The sequence below is a fragment of the Sardina pilchardus genome, chromosome 1 (genome assembly GCF_963854185.1).
Source record: "Sardina pilchardus chromosome 1, fSarPil1.1, whole genome shotgun sequence".
NCBI lineage: Eukaryota > Metazoa > Chordata > Actinopteri > Clupeiformes > Clupeidae > Sardina > Sardina pilchardus.
In genome coordinates this window covers 11,333,396-11,355,895 of record NC_084994.1, presented here as the reverse complement: position 1 = coordinate 11,355,895, position 22,500 = coordinate 11,333,396, and the positions used below count along the sequence as shown (strand labels likewise).

General features: G+C 44.8%; 3 protein-coding genes and 1 long non-coding RNA gene across 4 annotated transcripts in view; all 4 read left to right on the top strand.

Annotated features, from left to right (window-relative positions):
• The window catches only part of rnf11a (ring finger protein 11a), a 6,937-nt gene extending 5,645 nt beyond the window's left edge, over positions 1-1,292 (top strand). Inside the window, exon 3 of the mRNA XM_062515670.1 lies at positions 1-1,292. This exon is cut by the window's left edge and continues 2,106 nt beyond it. The gene's annotated coding sequence lies outside the window, so the exon portion shown is untranslated.
• A 175-nt stretch (positions 1,293-1,467) lies between these two features.
• LOC134062094 (uncharacterized) lies at positions 1,468-2,866 on the top strand. The gene is made up of 2 exons (XR_009935410.1): positions 1,468-2,278; positions 2,403-2,866. It is a non-coding gene; the product is annotated as an uncharacterized LOC134062094 (long non-coding RNA).
• Positions 2,867-5,238: 2,372 nt separating this feature from the next.
• Positions 5,239-16,980, top strand: get3 (guided entry of tail-anchored proteins factor 3, ATPase). Its single transcript, XM_062555710.1, has 7 exons — positions 5,239-5,401; positions 6,276-6,423; positions 8,310-8,458; positions 10,076-10,226; positions 11,232-11,339; positions 13,788-13,985; positions 14,526-16,980. The coding sequence occupies exons 1-7, from the start codon at positions 5,259-5,261 to the stop codon at positions 14,652-14,654; spliced, it is 1,026 nt and encodes a 341-aa protein (XP_062411694.1). The 5' UTR covers positions 5,239-5,258; the 3' UTR covers positions 14,655-16,980.
• A 1,832-nt stretch (positions 16,981-18,812) lies between these two features.
• best2 (bestrophin 2) overlaps positions 18,813-22,500 on the top strand; it is a 10,543-nt gene continuing 6,855 nt past the window's right edge. Inside the window, exons 1-3 of the mRNA XM_062531404.1 lie at positions 18,813-18,868; positions 19,253-19,477; positions 19,861-19,955. Of these exons, the coding sequence (XP_062387388.1) occupies positions 19,326-19,477; positions 19,861-19,955 (247 nt within the window). The 5' untranslated portion in view covers positions 18,813-18,868; positions 19,253-19,325. The remainder of the gene's footprint in view (positions 18,869-19,252; positions 19,478-19,860; positions 19,956-22,500) is intronic.

Here is a 22,500-nt window from a genome sequence, read left to right as displayed (position 1 = left end):
GCAATATATCGGTGGCATGATTAATATGCTTACCTGCACCCTGATTGGGTGAGTTTCACTTCCTCGTTACCCAAGTCGGCCAATCAGCCGTCCCCTATTGGTGAGCACAGTGGATGCTGATTGGCTCCCACACCGTACCTCTTTTACCCCCCCCCCCAAAATGGCTGTGAATGTCATCAAGTCTAAAAGCACAGGGCTCTTTAATCTCAAATGCAATGTCTTTATACGAAAAAAATCACGATTAAAAAAAGTGATCTAGAGATCTTTTGTAGATGATGTGATGTGTGCCCTCCCTGTGTGTGTGTGTGTGTGTGTGTGTGTGTGTGTGCGTGCGTGCGCACGTTATCAAGGCCTGAGCTGTTTGCTGTTGTTTAGAATCTTCCTATATTTGTTTACATTCATTGTTTTCATGGTTTTGGTTTCATATATCGTGCTTTGTTTGTGCGTCTTCTTTTGCGGTCTTCAGTATTGTTGCCTTTTTCTTTCAAGCCCACGCCGCTGAACGCCTGGGCGCTGGCCTGTTCTCTCTCTCTTTCTCTCATTCTTTTTGTCTGTATGTCTGTCCACCCCCCTCCCCCCCACCCCCATCCCCATTCTGAAAAGGTATAGCACACGAAATGTACTGAACACACTGCTGTTGGCTGAACTGCAGCACGTGACCGCACAGCCAATTCGTGAACTCTTTTGAGAGCGCTTTACATGTTCTATTTGAATCCCATTTTGTGTGTGTGTGTGTGTGTGTGTGTGTGTGTGTGTGTGTGTGTGTGTGTGTGTGTGCATGCGTGTACCAGTATGTATGTGCGTGCATGCACGTATGTGTGTGTGTGTGTGTGTGTGTGTGTGTGTGTGTGCGCGTGTGCGCATTGCAGATTATCTGGTCTGAGATATATATGTCTATATATCAATGAATACTAGTGATGTCGTTTTCATTTCCTGTTGATGTCATATGGCCTGCGGGTTTAATTTGGATATGAAAAAGGGCTTGCGCAGTATAGTCCAGGTTCCTCTTATTGTTGTCTTATGGTGTCCTCTTCCGTGGGCTACAGGCTACCAAGCCTGCTGGCATTGGTCAGATACGGCTCACATACGGCCCAGATACGGCTTCTGTCTGGCAGTCAGACAGGCTGAACTGTGATTACCTGTGTTTACTGACTGAATGTTGCCAATGGAATGCCAAACGGGATTATGGGAAATGTAGTCTACTGTGTGATCATTATAGTAGCACATGTGGCTTGTCCTTCTGTAGTGTGCAAAACATAGGACTAGGTGTGACTTAGTGTGAAAGCAGTTTTTTTTTAAAAAAAGAAGTTGTTGTTAGGATTTCAGTGTGCTGCACAGAGAGACCCTGGCTCTAGATTAGTCAGATGCATGAAGATGTGAGCATCAATGTGGGATTGTGGGAAATGTATTCCTTAACATAATAGCAACACTTAGCGGGGCGGCATTTTGGGGGGGGGGGGGGGGGGGGGGGTTTGATGGCTGAAGTGTATGATTTGTTATAGAATCTATAGGTTAATGTAGTCATCTTTTTCCCCTTTCATCCCACAAACATAGGCCTAATTTAAGGAGTGCTGTGAGTGGGGGGGGAATGATCTAGAGGGATTTATTTTATTTAAAAAAAAACAAGAAAACAAAACAAAACTATATGGCAATGACAAGCTAGATATAGTAAGTGAGTTATATTTAAAGAAAAAGAAAACCTACAAAGTGTTTCTTATTTGGTGTCATCTTTCCCCCCTTCTTCCCTGAAACATAGGCCTAATTTAAGGAGTAATGAATGTGAATGGGGATTTCTTTTCTTTTCTTTAAAAAAAAAAAATACAAAATACAAAACAAAGCTAAATGATGATGACAAGCTAGATTTAGTAACTGAGTTATATTTAAAGAAAAAATAAAACCTACAAAGTGTTGCTGCTTATTTGGCATCACTTGGTCAACTGGTCACTTGGTCACCGCTATACCACAGCCTCTCCAGTGATGTCCTCATGTGATGATACCCTCGCTGTGTGTGTGTGTGTGTGTGTGTGTGTGTGTGTGTGTGTGTGTGTGTGTGTGTGTGTGTGTGTGTGCGCGCTTCTTCATCAGCATCTGAGCTGAGTGTAGGCATGCCGTTAAGGACAATCAGAACTTTACTTTTATGTTTTGACCTTCAGTGACCTTTCTGAGTTTGACCTCTTCTGACAAAGCTGGATTGGTGCAAGTTCAGAAACTATAAGTGTGTGTGTGTGTGTGTGTGTGTGTGTGTGTGTGTGTCAAAAAAGACTTTGATTCAAAGCTGGTGCATAGCTGGTCAAGTTCAGAAACTATAAGTCTGTGTCAAAAAGACTTTGATTCAAAGCTGGATTGTGATCCAGATCAAGTTCAGATGTGTGTGTCAAAAAATAAACTTTGAGTCAAAGCAGGACTGTGATCCAGATCAAGTTCAGAAACTATGAGTGTGTGTGTAAAAAAAAAAAAAAAAAGGACAGGTCAGACTTGCGTTTGCTGGCTGAGATCGAGTTGTGTTGATTTAAGGGTTGGATTAGACTGTTAGGCCTCATGATCTAATCTGGATTTGAAACTGAACTGAAGATTACCAGCATTTGTCATTGGAGGTTTGATGTTTTGACAGAGGCTAGGCTATTTGATCTCTTGTCTTACAGCTGCTGTTTGAGTTATTAGTTTGTTTCTTTATTATTATTATTATTATTATTATTATTATTATTAGTTCTGTTGATTTATTTGTTTTCCCAACGGTGTGCATGGTCTTTTTTGGGTGTATGGGTGAGTAGTTTGTGTGTGTATGTGTGTGTATGCGCATCAGCAACACATGCAGCTTGTAGGACACTAAACCACAATAAAAGTGGATGCCAAAATTCTCAAACAAGTGTATGCTTTTCTTTCTGTGACTGTGATCCTTTTCACCCACAACCAGTAGCCTACTGATGAGGAAAAAATGGCTTACATTTAGCTGCAAGCAGCAGTAAGGTATAGCCTGGAAATGTGAAGGTTTTGCCCATTATACTGCCCCTAGAGGTCAAAGGTCACCAAAAACATTGTGCTTCCTCGGGATGGGGTCCCATAGCCATTATACTGCCCCTAGAGGTCAAAGGTCACCAATAGCCCTGCCTGTCTACGCACTTCCGCTCAATTTATCTCCCCTTCTGCACTCCGTCTGGAATAGACCTCTGAAGTTCGCCTACAAAAAAGCTGCCATCTTTGAGATTCGGTATCTGGCGATTTTTCCTATGGGAAAATAACATGGGGATTTTGAATTATCGCACCTGTTAAACTTTCGCGGGGACGATATAGTCTTAAATAAAGACGTTTTCCTGAACACACTTTTGTCCTCTGCCTTCTTGTGCATACTTTGATCTCCGGTACGTGAAGTCGGCACACTTTCATTTTTGCTACCCCAGAGCTAACTGGCTAACTATCTTAATGGCAAGTTGCATTGCAAGTTAGCTCTGGGGTAGCGAAAATCAAAGTCTGCCGCCTTCGCGTACCGGAGATCACAGATTCCTCTCGAAGGCAGAGGACAAAAGTGTGTTCAGGAAAACACCTGAATTTCCGATTTTGTCACCCCCGCGAGAGTTTAACAGGTGTGATAATTCCAAATCCCCATGTTAATTTCCCATAGGAAAAATCGTCAGATACCGTAACTCCTTATATGGGCAAAGATGGTAGCTTTTTTGTAGGCGAACTTCAGAGGTCTAATCCAGCGAAACACGGAAGTAACACAAAACCGCCATTACTGCGTGCCTGGCTGCTAAGAAATTAGCCCGTTGGTTCCATAGGCGGCTGTTGCAGAGGTTAGCTGTCATTAATACACGTCTTAATACATTATGTTGTTAATAAATTACCTTCATTGGTAAGTTTCGGCATCATTGATCCAATGTTCCCTTTCACCTGACATTTTCTTTCATGAGCGGGATCTCTTGTTAGACATTCTCTGACAGGATGCTTTCATTGAAAAGCACAGGCAAGTGTCACTCGTCACACTCGCAGGCACGCAGTAATGGCGATATTCAAGATGGCAGCGCCCATAAAGTTCGCGCTGGATTAGTGTATAGATTGATCTGCTTTCATTGACCTCGGATCACCTCCGCCCAATCAGCAAACAGAGGGCGTTCCTGAGAGTGAAATCGAAGTTGCAAGCCTATCTTATTAAAATGTATTGATCAATTTATTGATTTTATTGATTCAATTTGTTGATTTTATTGAAATGTACTGGATAAAAATGTTAATTTATGATTTCTGAACAAAATAACAGAAGAGGGTTTATTTATGTACATGTTTATTTCCATTATGTTTGTTGTATAAAATGTTTAGTGTAAATTACACTGTAAATGAAACATTGGATTAACTTCATACAAGATTTTACATTGACTTATCAGAAACCATTGCATATCATGCAAACACTTTCCTGAATTTGGTGTAGGCTAGTCGTGGTCATACGTCCACATACACACGCTAAAGTTGACTAAAAAGAGGTAGCCTATAAAAATAATCTTTTGTAAATAAAAAAAAAATCTGCCATTTTTCTTTTGATTTCCCTAGATTGTCACACAGTCAATATCAACACATACGGCTTACACAATATGCATGTAATATATAGCATTGATTATTCACAGAAAATTTGACGTGGCTTGAACACTTTGAGATAATGACATCTGTATTTTGCTGCAGATTTAGATGAGTGCACAAATATGGCAACAATGAGAGGGGGGGTACCATGTTCATTTCCCCCCCTCTGGATGATTAGGTAGGCCTATATCAAACTAATATTTTGGCTGAGTCAGTTTAAATGGGTACTCTTAAGGTGGTACATTTTTAAGCAAATCAGAGATGGTCGAGCAGAAGGCATATTGTTGAATTCAGGTGGAATGACCCAGTATGACTCCATGCGGCATGCCTCCATACCTGCATGCTGAACAGACCTTTCCAATAGTGACGCGGAGTAAGGAGTACACTGCATAGTAGTCCATGTGCAACTTATCTGCAACATATAGGCTATTATATGGGCCTAATGAGAGTGATAATCAACGCAGTCACATGCACTTTTCTAGAATATTACATCCGCTCATCTTTTGGTGCAGTCCAGTCCAGAGCGCTAGGTGCCACTGTACACGGTCGGAACGCCATTGTGGATCGATATTACAATTGAAGTTCATGGCGAGAAGGAGCTGGGTTGAGCCAAAATGGCGTCTGGGCACCTATTTTAAACATTGACACGGGGGTTACTACGTTTGGTACATTCCAGATGACTAGCGTACAAGATGGCAGCCCCGATGGACGATGAATTTGAAGATGCGCCTGATGTTGAGCCACTGGAACCTACTTTAAAGAACATTATAGAGCAGAAATCACTCAAATGGATTTTTGTTGGTGGGAAAGGCGGCGTGGGCAAAACGACCTGCAGGTGCGTTTGTCAGCGAATGTGTCTAACTGGATAGTGTGTTGTCACGTCACCTCAAGCTAGCAGGCTAGTTAGCCTCATTCATGTTGCTGTTAGCTATTAATGCGTTAGCATAATATGATTTCAGGATTACCGTTTGAGTTGCAAACGTTGCGACAAGGTTTGCTGCTACTAAAACGAATATTTATCACGCTTTTAAATAATATGTGAAATGCAGCGATATGTTATCATAGAACAAGAAAATAACTTCCTGGGTTCAATGACAGGTGACCGAAGATGCTTCTATCACCAGCAAGTTAATGCTAACATAAGCCAAAACAAGAAATATTGAACGGCATGTCAGTAAGTTATGTGAGGGCAACATGTGAAGTCTCATGGCGTCAACTCGCCAGCCACCAGACAGAAACGCTTAACGCTACTGTCAGTATACAGTAGCACATTTTAATTGCCTGTGTTATCCCTAAAAAGTCTGGTGGTAGGGAAACGCTTACAGTTTGCACCAGTTTAGCAGGCTAGCTAGCAGGCTAATAGCGACTGTTTTGTAGTGAGTAGGCCTCGTTTGCAGTGGCAGCTACTGACTCATCAAGTGGCTTCTTGGTCAGACGAGTTTCCAGCGACGGCAATCTGTCCACACCTCAAGGACATCCCATCAATAGAATCTTTATTGACATATAATAATGATCATTTCTTCTCCGTCTGGCTGTAGAAGTCCGTGTCGAATGGAATGACTTGTCTCTCGTCTTCATTATTATCAGAGACACTAAAGACTTTGTTATTATTCCGATGATTTAGAGGTCCCCTCTACGCTTTTATGTTACCATGTCATATGAAATAATACTCTTTATAAAACAATGAAACGTTTTCTCACGTTGTACAGCTGTAGCTTGGCGGTTCAGTTGGCGGCGGTAAGGGAGAGCGTGCTCATCATCTCAACGGATCCTGCCCACAACATATCCGATGCCTTTGACCAGAAGTTCTCCAAGGTGCCCACCAAGGTCAAAGGTTATGATAACCTGTTCGCTATGGTAAGTTCAGTAATGTTCGTCATCCATATATTCAACATATTTCACACATTTAGTATACCTGCTCACTACTGGGTAATATACAGGCGGCCAAGTGGTCTGTCCAACACCTGCATTTGACCCATCCATGGTTAGTGAACACTCACTCACTCACTCACTCTGATCTACATAAAGAATGATGGGGTGGCTGGCAACAATGGGATAGTCTATCCAATGTTGGTTATAGATCAGTGGGAACGAGCCTGGAGGATCGAGGATTGAGGAAAGAAGTTGAGAGGCACCCAGACACACACAGAGACACACGCGCACACACAGGCACACACACAGGCACACAGACAAACTCGCCTGCATGTATGACTAGTGTGTGCTTCCGTGCTGATGTGTTAACTGTATTATGTATGAGTGATGCGTCTTGTGTGTGGGATCATTGTGGTGTTAAGATGTCCTGTGACCGTGTCTGAGTGTTCCGCTCTCCTCCTCCTCCTCTTCCTCCTCCTCTTTCTCCTCCTCTTCCTCCTCCTCCACTTTGTTTACTCACAGCTGTGCTGTAGAATTGATTAACACAGTGATGAGAGTTTGGACTCGTCATGGTGTGAGTGTGAGTGTGGGTCTGCAGTGGACGTGTTGGGCGTTTTTATGTGTTTGTTTATTCAATCTGTCCTCTACAGTGTTTCTCTCTCTCTCTCTCTCTCATGGCAAAGAGCAATGGCATGGCAAATGAAAACTTGTATTGCCAAAGCAACTGGTACATGTAATGGTACATGGTACTCTCACTCCCTCTCTCAATCTCTCAGTCTCTCTGACTCTTAGTCTCTCTGTCACTCTCATTCTCACGCTCTCTCTCTCTCTCTTTCTCTTTTAGAAACAAGTTTACAGCTTAAAATATGCTGTTGCTTTTATAGTTCATGACTTTAAACCTGGATGTGTTCGATTTTTAATTTCATTCTGTATTTGAGGAGTGAGGTGTTCTGGCTATACCGTTTACATTTCCAACCTGGCTCGTTCAGTCTGTTCCCCCAAATCATCCCTCAGTGTAATTGGCCCACTCATATCATTAGTTCCCCCACTCTCCTTGTCAAACTGGTGTGTGGGGTGAGGTGAGGTGAGCGTTCTGGTGCGTAATGGCTGCCGTGGGTCACCCATGAGGGTGCTACGCATTGGTGGTGGTCAGTGAGGTTCACCCCTAACTATAAAGGGCTTTGGGTGTTTGGGTGCAGGGCTCAAAATTAGCACCAGCCACCAGCCAAATGCTGGTAAATTTTGAAATTGGCTGTTAGATTTCAGACAGAAAATATTGTATTTCCTATTGAATGGCTGGTGGACTTCACCAGTTTATCTGTCTCTGGCTGGTAGATATTCCCATTTCAAAAAGGTAATTTTGACCCCTGTTTGGGTGTCTTGATAAGGTTGCTGTTGATGTGAACGATGACTGTTCAGACATGATGGCTGTGTGTTACTGTTACTCACACAGATAGTCACCAGCTCCATCTCCAACACCTCCACCACCTCCACATTGTTTACCCGGAGCTTAGCTGAGCTGTAGAACTGATTAACACAGTGATGAGAGTTTGGACTCGTTAGTCTATTTGTATTTAGTCCTTTACGCGATGTTCCTCTCTCTCTCTCTCTCTCTCTCTCTCTCTCTCTCTCTCTCTCTCTCTCTTTGTCTCACTCTTTTCTTTCTTTATTTCTTTCTTTAATTATCTCCTCTTTTTTCTGTCTTTATTTTTCTCTCTCTCTTTCTTTCTTTCTCTCTCTCTCTCTCTCTCTTTCTTTCTTTAATTATCTCCATCTCTCTTTTTTCTCTCTCTCTCTCTTTTGTTCTTTCTTTAATTATCTCTCCTCTCTCCCTCTCTCTCCCTCTCCCCCTCTCCGGTTGCGTGTGTCAGGAGATCGACCCGAGCCTGGGCGTGGCGGAGCTGCCTGACGAGTTCTTTGAGGAGGAGAACATGCTCAGCATGGGCAAGAAGATGATGCAGGAGGCCATGAGCGCCTTCCCCGGCATCGACGAGGCCATGAGCTACGCCGAGGTCATGAGGTCAGGAGCCCGCCGCACGCACACACACACACACACACACACACACACACACACACACACATATATATACACACACACAGACACATATGGATATATGAATACAGACTGATACATATATACGCACACACACACACACACACACAGACACATATGGATATATGAATACAGACTGATACATACACACACACGCTCACACACATACATACATACACACACACACACACACATACATACACACACATATACACACACACTTGTACATTGTACTTGTACATTGACAAAATGCTGGTTATTGAAAAGTGTATGTTCTGCTCATAATAATAAACCTATATAAAAGGTCAAAAGTGTGCAAACTGTTCAAGGAGGAGGGGCACAAACACACTGTAGATCAACAACCAGGCAGCGTCTAGAAAGAAAGGTGAGGAGGATGTTTGCCTCATAGTGTAGTTTATATTATGGCCACTAGGGGGTAGTGGTCAGCCACAGAGACTTTATGGTGGCTCATGAGCTCTTGTGTGGTGGTTCCTCCTCCAGAGTCAGTTTAGCTACTCCCCTCAAGGACAGTTTCTTGTACATGGATTAAGCCTCGTCCTGTACTAAATTGTAACGTCTTGTACATGGATTAAGCCTCGTCCTGTACTAAAATGTAACGTCTTGTACATGGATTAATCCTCGTCCTGTACTAAATTGTAACGTCTTGTACATGGATTAAGCCTCGTCCTGTACTAAAATGTAACGTCTTGTACATGGATTAAGCCTCGTCCTTTACTAAAATGTAACGTCTTGTACATGGATTAAACCTCGCCCTGTACTAAAATGTAACGTCTTGTACATGGATTAATCCTCGTCCTGTATTAAAATATAATGTCTTGTATTAAACCTCGCCCTCAGTGTCGGCGAGTGAGTTCAAAGCTGAAGTCTGTTCCGTGTGATGCTCGTGAGCCAGGTTTTCACAGAGCGCTGGGATTCCATAACGTCGTTCTAGGAGTGGTGTTGTCTTGGCGATCGCCTTTGCTCGTCTGACACACACTGCTCCATTAACACTCTCCTGACACAGACCCTGAGTGGCAGTTCCGGGCACCGATCGGACTGGGTGGCAGTTACAGGCACTGACCGGTGACTCTGTGTTTCCCTCCTAGAGACCTGCTCACCCCCCCATACTAGAGTTTATAACGGTCCTGAACAACACTGTTATAAAGACCTGCCCACCCCCATACTAGAGTTTATAACGGTCCTGAACAACATTGATATAAAGACTGGCTCACCCCATACTAGATTTTATAATGGTCCTGAACAACATTGTTATGCAAGCCTGCCGGGGCGACACTGCAGTCGCTCTGTGTTGTGTGTGTGTAAGTTGTGTGTGTGTGTCACTTAGCCTAGCGTCCCGAGTTACAGTCACATCTGTGTGACTGTTCCCAAAACGTGGCGGTATCACGCCCACGCCCATCCCGGGAGCTCCTCTTGAATCTCTACTAGTGGCACTCTATATTATAAGACACAAAACAATATATATATAACAAACTCTCTCACACACACACACACACACACACACACACACACACACTAAAATGAGCCACACAGACCTTGTTTCTAAGTCGCCCCCTCCCCCCCCAGGCTGGTGAAGGGGATGAACTTCTCGGTGGTGGTGTTCGACACGGCCCCCACGGGCCACACGCTGCGGCTGCTGAACTTCCCCACCATCGTGGAGAGGGGCCTGGGACGCCTCATGCAGATCAAGAACCAGATCAGCCCTTTCATCTCCCAGGTAACCACACCAGTAAACAAACGCATCTCCCTGGTAACCACACCAGGAAACAAACGCATCTCCCTGGTAACCACACCAGTAAACAAACGCATCTCCCTGGTAACCACACCAGGAAACAAACGCATCTCCCAGGGTAACCACACCAGTAAACAAATGCATCTCCCAGGGTAACCGCACCAGTAAACAAATGCCTCTCCCAGGTAACCACACCAGTACTCAAATGCATCTCCCAGGTAACTACACCAGTAATCAAATGCATCTCCCTGGTAACCACACCAGTAATCAAATGTGACCCTGCAAGGAAAAACCAGTCGCTTTGCGCTCGATGCTATATTGAGAAAATCCACGACAAACAAACGTTCGGGCTAAAATGTTGAATTTCATGTTATCGCTGAATTCGACAGTATACAGTCTACACTTTCATATCGTGAACAAATTTCACGGAAAAACATAAAAACCCGGTGAAGATTCAACACATTAGCAGTGATTCCTGTTGTCCACGTCGCTTAAAATGGTGAATTTCTCCTTTTCTGGCATGTCATGACGGCAGAGAACCTTGTCAGCTTTGAATGTGGTTATCTTAGCGATAGATTCACCAATACCCTCGATATACATATCGTTGGAAAGCTTAGTTTATGGCCGTTCATGTGAGCACAATAACTTGATTTTGTCAATTTTACCAAAGCGACTGGTTTGGCCTTGCAAGGTCACAAATGTATCTCTCAGGTAACCACACCAGTAATCAAATTCATCTTCCAGGTAACCGTGGCCCTGCTGTCTGCTGGGAAATGGAGTTTCTGTTTGTCTCTTTCTGTGTTGGTTGAAATTGGATGTATAAACCTTGGAAAATTGATGTATAAACCTTGGTTAATAGATAGGAAATTACAATTTTTTTCTCTCTCCGTCTCTCTCTCTCTCTCTTTCTTTCTTTCTCTCTCTTTTAATTGTGAAAGATGTGAATGAAGGTTTTGGTCTTCATGCTAATATATTTCTTCTCCCTCCTAGATGTGTAATATGCTGGGCTTGGGTGATATGAATGCAGACCAGCTGGCCTCTAAGCTGGAGGAGACACTTCCTGTTATTCGCTCTGTCAGTGAGCAGTTCAAAGACCCGGTAAGTGTGTGTGTGTGTGTACATATCAACAGTCTAAAGCTAAGGCTATGTACACACGTAGCCGGGTATTTGTAAAACCGACTAATTGTATCCAACAATTTTTGATTTGAAGTCAGAGCAAAATTCAGTTAAATTCAATTTCATTTTATACAGTGGCAATATCAGTAGCCTATGTCAACAAACACTGGAATAGAAACTAAGAACATACTAAGCCTACTATCCATATCCATGAAAAAAAATCTTCTCAGACAGGTGATGGGCTGCCACACAAACTACAATACAAGTATTTGAAAACACCCAGGCTAACCATATTATTTAATACCTGATGTAGGGCTGTGCAATTAATCGCTTTAACTAGGGTAATAGCGATACTTATGTTTGCAAGTGTTGAATTTTGCGGCAAAAGCTCAAAAAAGTGTCTTAATATCAATCATTTAAAATTAATTCTTAATAATTTGTGTTGTTTAATAAGAGCAAGATTTGCACTTAAATCCCAATGGGGAAATTATTTGCAAAATGTTCAATAAAAAAACAGCATATTTCAAACAAATTCTTGCCTTTTTTCATTTAAAAAATTATCGTAATCGAAAATCGGATTTTGAGAAAAGAAAATTGAGATTTTATTTTTAGGCAAAATCGAACAGCCCTAACCTGATGTCTGATAGCTGCCATGTCATGCATCAGTGGGAAAAATTGCACAGTGTTGATTTAACTAGCCTAATTTAAAGAAAAGGTAATGCCAGCTCTGCCTCTGTTTATCTATTTCACGATTTCTTACCGCCAAAGATTCTAAACTTCGAGCCTGCGCAAATCACAAACAGTAACATTCCCACGAGTGGAGTGAAGATGGCTCTGTCTAAAGAAATGTTTAATTGACAACGAGAATCATACATTTTACCCTCTGCAACAAGTAGGCCTACGAGACTTTCATGTTTATTGTGCAACGAATCCATCGCTGTAAGGAAGGAATATAAAGTCAAGAGGCAATTCTCTACAAACCACAGCTCCTTTTCCACTAGCTTTCCCGAGGGCTCGGAGGAACGGAGACCGGGTGTGATTGTAACATTTTTGATTTGCGCACGCTCGAGGTTTAGAATCTTTGGCGGTAAGAAATCGTAATGATAACATTTAAAACTAGTTACACATTTGGAAATGTCAGTTTGTGTAGTGATGTGCTGTGTTCTCTGAGTGGAGATAACTGGAAGAATTAGTCAATCATATGAAGATCTATGCTCACCCATCAAAGCGAGTTCATTCTCATGACGAGACACGCGGGCCACAGGAAATTTTAATCGGGCTGCATCTGGCCCGCAAGCCGCTAGTTGAATAGGCCTGACCTAGCCTATAACTTTTAACGTTGACCGTAAAAATTTTCGTACAAAATGAAGGCCTACAGGCTAAAAGAGTGGGGACCGCCATCAATTCCGACATTCCAACATAAAACGGTTTTCCATTCAAAAGAACAATTCTAGCGAATCAAAATTATGTCACAAGAGCCCTGTTAATGCGCATATTTCTACTGCGCTAGATGGTTTTCCATCAACAGTTGTAGCGAATGGAACACTTCTAGCGAATTTATCAAAGGTAGCAATAATGGTTCACCATTGTGAGGTCAACATCTTTATATGCGCGAGACAGAATTCAGATTTTAGCGCAGACTTTGAACATTCTGAGCAGGCGTCACAGTAACTTATATCGCTACAAACCTTTTCCATCACATTTATATCGATTTAACTCTCCTTAATCCACCTCTGGCGAGCGAATTTACTTATCACGACAAAACCGATGTTAGAGCGATAGAAGTCATGTCGCACTAACTTTTGATGTGCATCGTTTTTTAAGCGAATTAACTTCTTAATGGAAAAAGGGCTATTGAGCATCAAGTGTCCGCTCAAAAACAACAAACTGATTCGCTGCTAAGTCTCGGTCTCGATCATTCACACTCATCGAAGAACAACACAACATAAATGTAGACTACTAAACGATTACTAAACGTCTTATCAATCGCTAACCTATCTGAACCAAATATTCCCCCTCGGACACCTCCCCCCAATCAAAACACATCAGAACTCATTCTGTGACACCGGAGGGAGAGGGAGAGACACTCTCTATCTAGAGTGTGCACACACACACACACGCACACGCCGGAAAACAGCTAGGTGACACAGGGGAACCAGCGGGACAGTCAAACATTGCCTCGTAATAAACCGTCTCTGAGACAGTCCAACAAGGGGGCTAATAGCCTTGGCGCTTCAACATTATTGTATTGAATTTGTATTGGTTATTTGAAGAGTTAAGACTTGGTGAGCGAGTGTACACGTGTTTGTATGTGAGCTATCGAAAGACGTTGAAGGCCTTTTTTTTTCCTTTTTCTTATTATGTTTTTTTTTATGTTATCTTCAAGTTGAAAGTGCTTTAACCAGTCTGTGTGTGCGTTCGGGCTCACAGGAGCAGACGACGTTCATCTGCGTGTGCATCGCGGAGTTCCTGTCCCTGTACGAGACGGAGCGCCTGATCCAGGAGCTGGCCAAGTGCCGCATCGACACGCACAACATCATCGTCAACCAGCTGGTCTTCCCCGACGGGGAGCGGCCCTGCAAGATGTGCGAGGCGCGACACAAGATCCAGTCCAAGTACCTGGACCAGGTGTGTGTGTGTGTGTGTGTGTGTGTGTGTGTGTGTGTGTGTGTGTGTGTGTGTGTGTGTGACACAAGATTCAGTCCAAGTACCTGGAGTGTGTGTGTGTGTGTGTGTGTGTGTGTGTGTGTGTGTGTGTGTGTGTGTGTGTGTGTGTGTGTGTGTGTGTGTGTGTGTGTGTGTGTGTGTGTGTGTGTGTGTGTGTGTGTGTGTGTGTGTGTGTGTGTGTGTGTGTGTGTGTGTGTGTGTGTGTGTGTGGGGCGACACAAGATTCAGTCCAAGTACCTGGAGTGTGTGTGTGTTCAAGGGCCTGTTAGTAGGCTTTCAGTAACACCAGCATCTTTGTTGTCTTCTTGTGGGTCTTAAACCTGCTGATAAACTCTCTAATTATTCTCTCTCTCTCTCTCTATCTATCTATCTATCTATCTCTCTATCTCTCTCTCTCTCTCTCTCTCTCTCTCTCTCTCTCTCTCTCTCTCTCTCTCTCTCTCTCTCTCTCTCTCTCTCTCTCTCTCTCTCTCCTTCTGTCTCTCCTTCTCTCTCTCTCAGATGGAGGACCTGTATGAGGATTTCCACATAGTCAAACTGCCTCTTTTACCCCACGAAGTGCGTGGGGCAGACAAAGTCAACACCTTCTCCAAGCAACTCTTGGATCCCTTCAACCCTCCTAAAAAGTGACCCCTCCCTCCCACCAACCGCCACGCCCCCCTGCACCCCCCTGACCTTCAGTGACCTCTGACCCTTGACCCCGCAGCCCCTCTGCTCTCTCGGTCCAATAGGAAGCAAGCCCAGCCCGGCTCAGCCAATCCCAGCTCAGCGCGCAGTCCAGCTCAACCAATCGAAGCGCAGCAGCAGCAGCACTAGCCCTGAGGCCTGCTTTGATCCACTCCACACGACCACAACACAACCAGGACTCGACTCGAATTGAATCGATTTGATTCGATTTGTTCTCAGATCTCCTCTCACCACACAATTACGCACCAGAGATGTCCTACTGCTACAATCACCACAGGACTTCTCTCTCTCTCTCTCTCTCTCTCTCTCTCTCTCTCTCTCTCTCTCTCTCTCTCTCTCTCTCTCTCTCTCTCTCTCTCTCTCTCTCTCTCTCTCGTGTGTGTGTGTTTTTGTCCATGGGAAGACTTGAGGAGTTTGTCATGTGAATATATCTTATTGTCAAGGAAGGAAAACAACAAAAAAAAAGAACCAATAGACTCATTTTGTGTAAAAGGCTTGCTTTTGATTTATTAATTATTGATTGTTTATTTGTTTGGGGTTTTTGGCTCTTGTCTTAGCCTACTGGTTGTGCCTGTTTAGGTGAAGTCAGGGAGAATGTATCTCAAACACAGTTACATACTCATGCTCAACCCTGCGATGGAGTCTTGTTTTTTTTTTTTTTTTTAGGGGGGCGGGGTGGAAGGCCTGGGGACCATTTGGGTTACAGCGATACAAAGTCGTAGAGGTCATTAGTACTCACACACAAACGAAGACGAGCGAACGCACGCTTATACACACACACACACACACACACACGAACGAATGAACGCACATGAACGAACGCACGCTCACACACACACACACACACACACAGACCTGATCGCAACGGTTGCTAATGGTCTCTCTTCCCTGCTTTGTGGCCATGACGACGACCATGATCATCATCACCACCATCATCATCACCTCCCATTAACCGTTCCTGTGACGCCCCCAGAACCGCGGCGCTTCCCCGGCATTTGGGCCCTACATGGACTTTGGCCCTGGCCTTTTAGCATGCACCCTTAAAAGCTTGAAGACAAGTGCCCCTTAATGCTGTTTGGAGTTTTACTTTGTGATTTATATTATATTGTGTAATCATATTTAATAATAACAATAGCAAAATAATCATCATCATAATAAAATAGGTAATTAGGTGAAAAATGGCTGGCAAAATCTGACTAACTTGAAGAGTCCGTCTGTCTTTCTCACCTGCTGTGGTTGGCCGCTAGTCTCATTCAGATCCATGTGTTGATTTCAGAATGTGAATGTCGTTGGTCTTTCATGAGGTTAGCGTGAGTGAGCGAATGAGTCTTTGTCTGTCCTGATATGATGAACAGTGTAGAGTGCATAAGAAGACCAAAATCAATAAATCTAATCTGATAATCCGCTGACGTTTGGCTGCATCTTTAGCCCATCTATAATAATAATAATAATAATAATATTTGACTTATATTTAGTTTTGTTTAGCACATTTCTCAAACTCAAGGTCGCTTTGTTTGCAAAGTCAACACACACAACCCATGTGTGGCGAGTGTTGTAGCCTCGATCAGCGCTAAAACAGATACCAGCAGCACCCAGCGGTTGGGTGCGCATCCGCGGGAGTCCGACTGAGCTCTTGCCTGATCCACGCTCGGTTTGTGGCCCCAGGTTTGGGGGAAGCCGCGCTGAAGCCCTACCTACTACACCTGTGGGACGCTATGCCCACCTGGACTCCCCTTCCTTGTCATCCTCATACCCTTCTTCATCATCATCATCATCATTATCATCAGTTAGACAGTGTGGGGTAATTGCTCTGTCTTTAGTTTGGAGTTTAACACGGTTTTAAACTCCAACTCCCAACTCCACCGTGTTAAACTCCAAACTAGCGACAGAGCAATTGCCCCAATATTTTTGCAAGTTTGTTTACTTTTTCCCCTTTTTTTCTTTTGTCTGTCTCTTTCCAACTTGTCCATGGAGGGTGTAGGCTACTTTGGAGCAGAGTGAACCCACACCGGCCATAGTCTCTATTTAAAACACACATCTAGAAGATTCTGTGCTTACTTTTCTGACTGAGGTTGTTATAGACCTGCGTGTTTGGTGAACTGGTGTCGATACATGACAACACAACCTGTAGAAGCCATCTCTCTCTCTCTCTCTCTCTCTCTCTCTCTCTTCAAAACTGTTTAGTTTTTTTTCTCTCTTCGAAGTGATAATGTTATGGGGAATCAGACCATATGTATACAAAAATAAAAATAAAACACTATTGCATCGATGGTTGACTGCTCAACATTTAATTGTATATTTAGGCCTACTTACTCAGTAGTTGACTCAACTAAGGAAGGAATAAAGTAGCAAAGCTTGGTCTATAGTCCTTCTAGCCGTAGGCCTATTGTAGCGTATTATAAACAGGTGATGTAAGAGTCACACTCTTCACTCTAAACAAAAATCTCTTAATTGTTAAGAAAGAAAAAAAATCTCTTAATTGGCGCTTTCGTCGTTAAACTGTTGCAAAACAGCGCAGTTACATTTAACGGGCTTCCCATAGAGCTTCCGCGCTTCCGCGAGCCAACACCTGCGGCACGGTCCGAGACAAGTGAGTCGTGCCTCAATCGCGTTCAGGCCCGCGCGCGGTGAGATATTATGCAAGGTGACAGGGTCAACGGAGCACAGGTCCTCAACCTGGACAAACAAGGCTCCCCGCGGCGCCCCAGGGCATGCAGGCCGCCAGGCAGGCCGAGAGAGCGGCTTATATCACGGCCAGGGTCGGGCCAAAGCCACGGTGCCCGAGGGGCTGAAGGCAGGGAAGTATAAGCGCTATTGCGCAACACGTTTGATTTGGTACTTTGTGTTTTGTCTTTTGGATGAAGAGAGAGATGAAAGGCGGAAGCCCTATAGTCCACGTTTCTCTGCTTGCTCTCTCTTCCATTACTGTGGTGCCCTGACACAACTACACGCGCGCACACACACACACACACACACACCAGAGAAAAAGAGAGAGGGAGAAATAAACACACACACACACACACACACACACACACACACACACACCAGAGAAAAAGAGAGAGGGAGAAAGAAACACACACACACACACACACACACACACACACACACACACACACACACACACACACACACACACACACACACACACACACACTCTTAACCCAGGCAGCCTACTGTACCCGACCGCACCGCGCCGGGCTGTCGGCCGTGATCCATCAGCGACCTGAAGCGCACTGTTGCGCGTCCGCCTCAAGCAGCGGGACGCGCCGCTAACGAGGCCCTTCGCATACCCGGACTCTCCCCGCGGCGCACACCAGACCCCCATCCCGCCCCGTCTCTCTCTCTCTCTCTCTCTCTCTCTCTCTCTCTCTCTCTCTCTCTCTCTCTCTCTCTAAGAGCGACCAGTTCAGCGGAGGCAAGCGGACGCGGGTCAGCTAACAAACACCGCTCCAGAGAGAGAGAGAGAGAGAGAGAGAGAGAGAGAGAGAGAGACATCACATGCGCAATCAACGCTTCCGAACTGTACAGCGCAAATGAATTTATTTATTTATTTTTTCAAAAATGTATACTACTCTTAGTGACTATACAATGTCCATCAGGGACAACGTTAAGTATTACTCCATCCCCATCTCCACCTCCACGCTGTGTCTGCTGTTTAGTTTTGCTTGTTTGGGTCAATAGGCACCATTGTTAAACCACCCATATTCAGGCCTACTCATTCTGACTGAGATGTGTGAATCCATAGCAAACACTTACTTGTGTGGATGAGAGAGAGAGAGAGAGAGAGAGAGAGAGAGAGAGAGAGAGAGAGAGAGAGAGAGAGAGAGAGAGAGGGGGGGAGGGGGGAGAGAGAGAAAGAGGGAGAGAGAGAGAGAGAGAGAGAGAGAGAGAGAGAACCATGGCTTTTGAAAAAAAAAAAAAAATGTCCCATCATATCTCGCTCCTCTCTTCACCACGAGCGGCTCCACCTTCAGTGGGCAGCGGGCAATGCTACTACACGAAGTCCGGGTTGGAGGTTAACTGGAAGATTTGTCAGCCTGGAGAACAGGACACTCGTCAACTTTCATCTTTTTTCTGTGGGATTTCAAAACTTCTGTCGAACTTTATAGACCAAAGGAAAACAAAAGGAATAGGCTATAAGCGTCGTTACGCATGAGGTAAGGCATAATATTAGTAACAACAATACAAGGCAATTACTACGTATAGCATACTAATAATAGTAATAGCTTAGTGCTAATAATAATAATAATAATAATAATGACGATGACAATAATATATTTTGAAGCGTAATGGCCAATAAACAACTTGTTGACGGGCTGGCATGTAGCCTATTTCCCCCAATGCACACACTACCGTATTTCATGTGACCCCGCGTCTCCGGGACGGGCGACGTTGGGATAAGGACGAGTCTCCCTCCTCACGTGGCGCACCGTGCGCACGTCCAACAGTCACGCCGGTGCCGTTTCACACTTGATTTCCGTTACGCACGCGGACTCCACACAGGGGCGAGAGTTGTTATTGTTGAATCCTCGTTTCCACAGGGGCAGCGAGGGCTGCCAGCCCGGTATTCGGTAAGAGGAACGGTGAGCAGCAGAGTTGTGGAGGATCGACATCATGACGGTCACGTACACCGCGCGCGTGGCGAACGCGCGGTTCTGCGGGTTCTCCAAGCTTCTGCTCGCGTGGAAGGGCAGCATCTACAAAGTGCTCTACAAGGAGTTCCTCGCGTTTTTCGCCATGTACACGGCCATCAGTATCACTTACCGGTAAGCACCCTCAACGATCATTTAGATCCTTTCTCAACCGTCTATGGCACCCTTTAGCTTCACTGTGTATGAGTGTACCATAGGTCGCGCATCACGAAAACGCGTGCGTAAATCGAGTGCAACTGCATAGCCTTAAGGGTATTGAACTGCACATCCAGTAAACTCCAGTTATGTCTCTCAAGCATGCGTAGTGGGGCCCTACAGCCATTGAATACAGGTTAATTTATTTGTTTATTCTGTTTTTCATTATGTACCAATACGACAATGTGTGTGATGTGTGTTATAGTTATATTATTTGGAATACTGATTAAAATAGATAAATAAATAAAACATTGTGTTTGTTTGTTTGTTTGTTTGTTTGTTTGTGTGTGTGTTCTTCATAGATTCTTTCTCCGTGAGGACCAGAAGCGCTCGTTTGAGAAGCTGTCCATCTACTGCAACCACTATGCCAGCCTCATCCCCATGTCCTTTGTGTTGGGTGGGTACTCTTGCTTGCTACACTTGCTCAGTCAATACTGTACACACACTCAAGAGCTCACTGCCCATCCTTCCATCCATCCATCCATCCATCCATCAAACTGTCTATTCATCTATTCATCCATCCATCTCATTCATCTATTCATCCAGCAATCCATCCTCCCATCCATCTATTCATTAATCCATTCATTAATCCATTCATTCATCTATCTTCATCCATCCATCCATCTATCCATCCATCCATTCATTCATCTATTCATCTATTCATCCATCCATGCCCATTCCCACCCTATCAGGGGAAATCTGGTTCTGCTGCTTAGAACTACAGGTGTGTGGTTTCTTATAGTTCTGCTGCTTTAGAACTCTCTGATGGGTGCATGCATACCTATAGATGTCTATGGATGTGTGGTTTCTCGCAGTTCTGCTGCTTTAGAACACTCTTGGGTACACTCAAATTTGCCATGATTCTGCTGCTTAGAACACACTCAAGGGTTGCTGCGATTATCTTCTGTGCTCCATTAGAACCCCTACGCTTCTGGCTCTGCTGCTTAGAACACGCTCAAGGGTTCTGCGATTCTCTGCTGTGCTCCATTAGAACCGCTAGGCTGCTGGCTCTGCTGCTTAGAACACGCTCAAGGGTTCTGCGATTATCTTCTGTGCTCCATTAGAACCGCTACGCTGCTGGCTCTGCTGTGCTCCATTAGAACCGCTACGCTGCTGGCTCTGCTGCTTAGAACACACTCAAGGGTTCTGCGATTCTCTGCTGTGCTCCATTAGAACCGCTACGCTGCTGGCTCTGCTGTGCTCCATTAGAACCCCTACGCTGCTGGCTCTGCTGCTTAGAACACGCTCAAGGGTTCTGCGATTCTCCTCGGTGCTCCATCAGTGAATGCAGACAAAACACTTGCATTTGAATAGAACCGCTGTGAGGCGGAACTGCGACGCGTACGGTACGGCTGTGAAAAGAAGCCGGCTGGGGCTGATTGTTGTTGCCGGCGGTGACAGTGACGGTGACGGCGACGCGCTGAGCTGTAGGGGAGCTGGCGGTGCCGGGCCGCCGGTCACTATAACGAGAGTCTCGCTGGACTGAGGACGGAGCCACTCCGAGTCTGTCCAGTGCGCCGAGTGAATGGGACGCATGCTGGCCGAGGCAGCCAAAGCCCACAGCATCGTGGTCATCTGGAGTCATGTCAGGTCCACCGGGACAATTCTCTCTTGTTTCGGACTTCTCTTGGACGACAGTGCGCACAAAAACATCCTGGAAATGGAAATGCACACACACACACACACACACACACACACGCACACATGTGTGTAGCCCTGCTTACTTACTCACACACACACACACACACACACGCATGTGTGTAGCCCTGCTTACTTACTCACACACACACACACACACACACACACACACGCATGTGTGTAGCCCTGCTTACTTACTCACACACACACACACACACACACACACACGCATGTGTGTAGCCCTGCTTACTTACTCTCACACACACACACACACACACACACACGCATGTGTGTAGCCCTGCTTACTTACTCTCACACACACACACACACACACACACACACACACACACACACACACACACACACACACACACTCACAGACACACACACACACACACACACACACACACACACACACACACACGTGTGTGTAGAACCTGCATATACTTGCACTGCTAGACACCAGTGCTGCAGTTGCAGTGACCAGATCCAGCCACTAGGACTCCTGTGCTGCGGGGACACTTTATATGCTATCTGCTTTGGGACACCAACTGTAGAGCCTAGAAATCTAGACGACCCGAGCGCCCCTAGCGGCAGACGGTCTAATTCGGCTGCCGGGGCAGTCTAGCAACGCTCCGTAGAGATTGGGAGCTGGGAAATGGAAGAATCACTGGACCAATCACATCGTGTATAGAGTCGGTGGGCGGGCTTAACATAATGGTGACTGACATGCGACCAGAAGTTGCAACGGTTACGCATCCTGCTATTTGAAAACAAGACGATGATTTGTTTAGCGTTATCCTATTGCGTGGAGAGGGAAGGTTACACGACCTGCTACTTGAAAACAAGACGGTGATTCGTTTGGCATTATTGCGTGGAGAGGGAATTTGAAAGACAGCTGTTTATCCCACCCCTCCGATTGAGCCCTATCTACGGTGAGTTCCCAGACCCTACATCTTGATGTGGGTCTGGCTGGTCAGGCTACCAACTGTTTGCACTGTTTCTTGTTTGTTAGTTTGTTTGTATGTGTAGTGCACTCACTGCACAGACATAATGGGGGGCAATTGCTCTGTCGCTAGTTTGGACATTAACACGGTTTTAAACTCCAACTCCTAACTCCAACTCCAGTTTAAAACCGTGTTAAACTCCAAACTATAGCGACAGAGCAATTGTCCCGTATGAGTAGAAGCACGACTTTGAGGTGACAGTGCCAGGGTGTCCGAATGATACAGATGACATATTTCATTTAAAAAAAAAAAAAAAAAAAAAAACATCATTGTAGTAGCCTATTTTTTTTTTTTTTT

Coding starts and splice junctions, on each gene's coding strand:
- get3 (XM_062555710.1), top strand. CDS start 5,259: ATGGCAGCCCCGATGGACGATGAATTTGAAGATGCGCCTGATGTTGAG. Junction 5,402..6,275: donor GTGGGCAAAACGACCTGCAG/GTGCGTTTGTCA, acceptor CACGTTGTACAG/CTGTAGCTTGGCGGTTCAGT. Junction 13,986..14,525: donor AGTCCAAGTACCTGGACCAG/GTGTGTGTGTGT, acceptor TCTCTCTCTCAG/ATGGAGGACCTGTATGAGGA.